Genomic DNA, 6,870 nt, shown 5'->3' with positions numbered 1-6,870 from the left:
GAAGTAATGTGATAACCTTCTCCTCTGGGTTAGCATGACTGGTGAGATCATGTTTATGCAGTGTTTCTTCTACTTTTGTAGAATAAAAACTTTTTTTTTTTTTAAGATTTGCTGCGTTCCAAAAGCCGTAACCTTTTTATTTTTCCATCAACTGGGCTCTGTGAGGGCTTGTTTTTTTGTAGGGTGAGCTGTAGTCTTCATTTGTCCAATTTTTGGGGACGTGCAACGTCTTGATCACTTTTTATTTAATTATTTTTTTTTTTTTTAGAGGGAAGCTTAATAAAATCAGCAATTCTGTCATGTTTTTTATGTATCTTTTTAACAGCATTAACCTTGTGGTATAAATAATGACTGGCATGTAAAGGGTTAAGTGGTTGGCGGGGTCATGGGCACATAATATTTTCTCACTGATAGATCTGTCAATTCAGTTCATAATGGCAACCCCATAAATAAGATATTAGCCCCTTAGTGATGGAGCTTTTTGTTTATTTCTATTTTCGTTTCCCTCCCTCCCTCTTTAAAAAAAAAAAAATCGTAACTCCTTTATTTATCCATCGACGTAGCTGTATGAGGGCTTGTTTTTTGCAGGCCAAGTTGTATTGTATTAATGGTACTAATTTAATGTAATGAAAAACTTCTAAGTACAGAGAGATGGAAAAAAAAAATTTCTGCCATCTTTCGGTGCGTCTTGTTTCTGCAGCGCACAAACCAACAAAAATGACATAAGTTTTGCTCTATGGATTACAATTCTTTTTTGCCGTCATCTTCTATGTGCAATAACGTTTTTATTTTTACGTCAATCTAGTTGTGCAAGGGCTAATTTTTTGTGGGATGTCCTGTAGTTCCGTTGGTACTATTTTGGAATATATATGACTTTATTGATCGCTTATTATTCCATTTTTTTCTTGGAGAGAGGGTGACCAAAAAGTGCATTTCTGGCATTTTGGTTTTTTTCTGACGACGTTCATCGTGCGAGATAAATAATGCATTACTTTGATCGATGGGACTTTTAGGGACGCAGCGATACCAAATATGTATTTTTGGTTTATGATTTAGAATTTTTTATTATAATTATGGCAAAAAAATAAAGTTTAAAATTAGTAAAACTTTATTGATCTTGCTTTTTTTTTTTTTTTTTTTGTAGTCCCCCTAGGGAACCACAGCTTGATGCTTTGATCACTCCTGCAGTATGATGTAATGCCATAGCATTACATAGCTGCCATGACACCCGCACGGCTCCCTGCAATCTCACACAGATTTAAATGCTGCTGTCAGAATTGACAGCGGCATATAAAGGGGTAACAGCCCGGCAAGCCGCGCGGCTCATCGCAGCTGTTGCCACCGGGTGTCAGCTAGAAGAAACAGCCGACACCTGGGATGTATGAAAGGAGGCCGCCCCACGATCGCCCTTCATACACATCGTAAAAGTCTACTTTTATGTAGACTTGGTTGAGATCTCTATGAACTGTTGGTGTTCTCTACAGTAATTAATGTACTTTCTTGTCTCTAGCTTATCAGAACTGTTAGTATTGAGTTTACGTACCGACGTTGGAATATCGCATAAGGTAAGAACAATATGGAGTTGCTGGGGATGGCGTTGGCAACTGTAGCAGTAGAACTGAGGAACAGATTCCATGGGAATACAATCAATGGTCTAAGAATAGGAAATCCAAACTAGGAAAGAGAAATAAATGGAGCAACCGTTCTGCATTGGTTTTATAGTGCTAGTGGCCGCACACTCACTACTTCTATAGACTTCAATAGAAAGTATTCAGAAAGTTAGATGACAGTCCCAAAATTGTGGCCATAGTTTCTAATACTAGCAGCAACAGAATGCCATTCCAGTGTCCCAGTTGCCGTAATTGTAACTCCAGTCCTATGCTACTGCACTAAGTGCTTGTTCACTTGCCAATGAAGGGCATGTCAGGGGAAGACTTGAAGACCGGGCCAGTAGCAACACTAAGGGTGGGAGGGTATAATTATACTAAGAGAAACCAAAGTCATACATTTTAGTGGTTAAACATATTCATGATGACCTTGAACCTGGTAATTGGGTAATCAATTCTGAGGTCCTGATGCTGCCAGGAAGGTATTTGGAGAACATGAAAAGAATGATTAACGAGGTAGGACACTATTAAAAAGTATCTTCATGTATGCATAAATTCTTAGTGTTTCCCGATTCATACTGTTCTATTCCACAGCGTTGGCGGGAGCGTTCCCCTACAGTCAGCTTACATGGCTTGTTTAAAGCCTCACAAGAACTGCGGGATCTTCAGGAGAATGGTCTTCTACTGCTGGATCAAAAGTAAGTAAGAAAATGTAAAGGACGGGTAAATGTAGAATATAGAGAGAACATTTAGTCACCAAGGTATGGATTGGGTAGTTTCTTAACTCCTTAAAGGGGTTGTCAAAGGCTTTTACTATTGATGACCTATCCTCAAGATACATCATCAGTACCATAGTTGATTGGTGGGCATTGGAGATGAGCGAGCGTACTCGGTTCGGGTGTTTTTGCACTCGAGCACCGCTTTTTCCGAGTAACTGACTACTTGGACGAAAAGATTCGGGGGGCGCCGGGGGTGAGCTGGGGGTTGCAGAGGGGAGTGTGGGAGAGAGAGCTCAGTTACTCGGAAAAAGCGGTGCTCGAGTGCAAAAACACCCGAACCGAGTACGCTCGCTCATCTCTAGTGGGCATCTGCTGCTCGGGATCCCCGGTGATCAGCTGATTCCCGGGCCACTGTCAGTGTGGGCAGTGCTGGAATCGGATAGAGCTGTCAACATTGCAGCAGCCTGGTTTAGTACAACAGGCGTAGCTCCCATTGAATCCACTGCAGTACGGACCGTACAGTCCACATATACAGCAGCAGAGGAATCAGCTGATAGGTGGGGATCTCGAGTGCTGGACCTCCATCGATCAACTATTGATGACCTATCTTGAGGATAGGTGGATCAAGGAATAGCGAAGATGGCAAAGGCTCAGCCAGTGATCACCTCCAAAAAAATCAAAGAATATCTGAACTTAGCAGTGAGTACTGCTACAATCAGAAGATGGTTAAGTGAAGCCAAGTTACCTGCAAGATCTCCCTGTAAACTCCCTTTGTTGAAAAAGACATGTCCTTAATAGGTTAAAATTTGCAAAGGAACACATTCACTAGCCCAAAGATTGATGAAAGCAAAATATTTTTTTGGGGGGTCTGGCGGCCGCAGACAGTATGTCAGAGCCCTGAGGCCTGAATTGAAGCACAGTACACCGTGAAAAAAAGGAAAGCATGGTGGTGTGAAAATCATGATATGGGAAGGTGTTGAACCTATTTATCAGCCCAACCTCCGACCTCAACCCATAGAGAACTTGTGGGGTGACATCAAAAATACTGTTTACGAGGCAAAACCAAAAAAATGCAGAACTGTGGAATGTATTACAATCTTCCAGGCCTGGAATACCTGTTCAGGGGGGCCAGACGTTGGTGACTCCATGCAGTGCAGACGTCAGGCAGTTCTCAGAAACAATGTAATGCCCCCAAATATCAGCTCAGTAATTCAAAGTAAAGTGAAATCTTAAGCATTTTTCAGTTTGTACCTTACATTTTTGAGTTTTTATAGAAAAATGCTGGCACTGGTGTTTTTTAAACAGCCAAAAATTCCTTTTTCTTTACTTTCTGTAAAGGATTAAGGCCTCCTGTACACGGGCGGAAATTCCGCGGCGGGATTTCCTGCAAAATGTCCGCCCATGCCCGCTGCCATAGGATTGCATTAGATAATGCAATCCTATGCAGACAGCCGCGATTTGACCGTGTGAAAACTAACGTGGTAACTAGAGATGAGCGAGCGTACTCGGAAAAGCACTACTCGCTCGAGTAATTTGCTTTATCCGAGTATCGCTGTGCTCGTCCCTGAAGATTCAGGTGCCGCTGCGGCTGACAGGTGAGTCGCAGCGGGGAGCAGGGGAGAGCGGGCGGGAGAGAAGGAGAGAAAGATCTTACCTCCGTTCCTCCCCGCTCTCCCCTGCAGCTCCCCGCTCCGTGCCGGCACCCGAATCTTCAGGGACGAGCACAGCGATACTCGGATAAAGCAAATTACTCGAGCGAGTAGTGCTTTTCCGAGTACGCTCGCTCATCTCTAGTGGTAAACAAATCGCGGCATGTCCTATTTCTATGCGAGCCTTGCAGAGGCCCGCACAGAAATGTCACGGCTGATGCGCCACCTCTGCTCTGCGCATGTGCCGGCTGGGCAGCAGCCGGCACACGTAGAGTGGAGAAGACGCCGGGTGGAGGTGAGCCGCGGTGGTCACTGCAGGGGCACGGCTCGCATCCCAACCCGGCCGTCTGCAGGAGGCCTAACACAAACTGGATAAAGTTTGTTATTGTTTTGATTTCGAACTGAATGTGTAGAATATTCTGTGCATTTGGGCCCAATGCCCACGGACGGATTATCGCTGCAGAATTCACGGCCAGATGCCCGCTGCGAATTCTGCAGCAATGTCCGTCCGTAGACATGTGATGTTAAGAGATTCTTCCCTACCCACAAGCGGAAATCCACTGCGATTTTTCCACTAACGGGGAAGAATCGCAGCATGCTCTATTTTGTACTGAAAATCCTACTGACTGCTTCCATTGCAGTCAATGGAAGCTGTCCAATTCACGGCAATTCCAAAATGTCAATTTGGAAATCGCCGTGAATTCGCGTGATCGATGGCTGCGTCTTGCCCTGCACTGCGCATGCTCGCTGACCGAGACACTTGTCGCGGATTGGGACAGGTGAGCATGGGGTTTCTGGGTGGCAATGGGTCTGATTCCGCTGCAAGATTTTGCACTCAGAATCCGACCTGAGGCCTTACGGAAATATAATGATTTTCCAAACTACCTGCTTTTTTTTGTTTTTTTTTTTACCATGACTGAACATTACAATTGTATAACTCTAACTCCTTTAATGCTCAACATTATATTGATCAACACTAGAGAAGGAAATGACTTGTTTTGTCTCTCCCGGTTAGTGGTCTTCGCTGCACTTGGAAGGGATTGGCTGTATTGGACAGTCTTCTGCTGCCAATCTTAAGCCAGTTTCAGGAGTCCTGGACTCAGTCTGACAACCTGGAGCCTCATCAGCCGCACACAACTGCCTACAAATAACCTCACAGCTGGATCCAAGGGTTAATACACTGTATATCCCTATATATTGCAGACACCAGGTCTGTGGTCAGAATGTATTTATCGTGCAGAATGTTTTTATAACTTTATGTATGGTCTTTAATAGAATAAAGTTTTGTTATATATTTTCCTGATTTAGACGTGCCTTTATTTTCGCCCAGATGCGCTGCTGCTGCATTCACTTCAATATCAGCACCGAAGATTGCCAAAGTACTTGCTGATGCTTCATTCACTCGGGGACTAACCGAACCCTCTTTCTTGGGATCGGTGGGAGCATCCCAGTGAACATAGGCTAGTAAGGAGGCAGATGGCAGGGAGTGTGTGCTGTTTGGGAAGAACACTACTTGTATACTTCCTTCCCGGTTATTTTTCATCCCTCTCGCCCTTTATCAGGCTTCCAGGTATTCCATTCACACTACATGTTGCTATTCTCCTCCAGATCAGAAGTCACACATGTGGCAGCACTGGCTGATATTGTGGCCATTAAGAATACAGCAATGGCTAATGTCTGGGGGGGTTTTCCCATAAAAAATAAGGTTTTGTATGGGAAAATATTTTTCTTCATTTTTTAAAAATTAAACTAACTTTCTTCCTTTTTTTTTTTTTTTTTTTTTTTTACACCATCTTTCACTGCCTCAAGGAGACTTGAAGATGTGATTGATCACTAGTATTCTACACTTTACTGCTGATGCAGTGCGGTATAGCTGCAGACCCAGAGGCCTTCAGTAGGCCTCAAAAAAGTAAAACCCCAAGCGCTAATTCCAAAGTGGAACTGACAAATATGGAAAAAAAAACAAGCTACACGTTTCAGCTCCAGAATGGAGTCTTCCTTAAAACCTACATGTCACAAAGGAGAAGAAAAAATGACCTTGGTGCGGCCCACAAACCGTGAATGGAGAATAATGTTATAAAACTGTATCCGCATAAAAGCATTGAGGCCGCCTTCACACTTCCGATTTTTTTGAGTGATGTAAAAGTGAGTGAAAACACAGAATTCTGAAACCATGATTTTTAATCGTTTTATTCCCCTTTGCGATGTTCTCTGTCCTGCGATGTTGCGAGATTTGAAAATCGCAGCATGTCCTATCTTTTTGGGGTTTTTTTCCCCTCACCGATATGTCCCTGTGGAGCCTCCGATTTATCGCAACGCACGATGTTCATGCGATGTGGTTTTTTTTGTACATTAGAAACTCCTATTATATTTTGTGCGAGAGAATCGATGGCAGTAGCGATGTGATAGCCTCAGCAAAAAGCATCGCTGACCCTCAAAAATCACATGGACAAAAATGCGATTCTTGTTGCAATTTTCTCGTGGCAATATCGTGATCGCCAGTGTGAAGGGGCCCTTAAGGTGGTTTCACATCTGTGCTGGGGATTCCGCTTTCCATTCGGGGAGCAGGAAAGGGGAATCCCCACGGCCGAATGGCTCTGTCTGTAGATGGAACCGAACGCCGGGCAAACCCCATAGACTATAATGGGATCCACCAGCTTTCCACCCAGCTGTCCGGTTTTGGGATGGAAGAAAAGTATTTTCAGCTACATCTGTGATGGAACCTCCGTCCGTAGATTCTGCCACAGATGTGAAACCACCCGAATTCCAACAAATGGCCAAGAAAAAAGAATATCTTAGAATAATACAGTAATTGTTCATGTTCATATAAAATAGATGCATTACCCATACGGAAACTGACTTGTGGCGCAGAATTCTAATCTGTGACATGTCAAT

General features: G+C 43.6%; 1 protein-coding gene across 1 annotated transcript; it reads left to right on the top strand.

Moving 5' to 3' along the window:
* The first annotated feature begins 1,207 nt into the window (after positions 1 to 1,207).
* Positions 1,208 to 5,267, top strand: LOC136593522 (radical S-adenosyl methionine domain-containing protein 1, mitochondrial-like). The gene is made up of 3 exons (XM_066588649.1): positions 1,208 to 1,565; positions 2,202 to 2,305; positions 4,991 to 5,267. The coding sequence occupies exons 1-3, from the start codon at positions 1,491 to 1,493 to the stop codon at positions 5,124 to 5,126; spliced, it is 315 nt and encodes a 104-aa protein (XP_066444746.1). The 5' UTR covers positions 1,208 to 1,490; the 3' UTR covers positions 5,127 to 5,267.
* The last annotated feature ends 1,603 nt before the right edge of the window (positions 5,268 to 6,870 follow it).

The sequence above is a fragment of the Eleutherodactylus coqui genome, unplaced genomic scaffold (assembly GCF_035609145.1).
Source record: "Eleutherodactylus coqui strain aEleCoq1 unplaced genomic scaffold, aEleCoq1.hap1 HAP1_SCAFFOLD_952, whole genome shotgun sequence".
NCBI classification, from domain to species: domain Eukaryota; kingdom Metazoa; phylum Chordata; class Amphibia; order Anura; family Eleutherodactylidae; genus Eleutherodactylus; species Eleutherodactylus coqui.
Note: the sequence above shows the minus strand (reverse complement) of the source record. Positions and strands in the feature narration are given on the sequence as shown.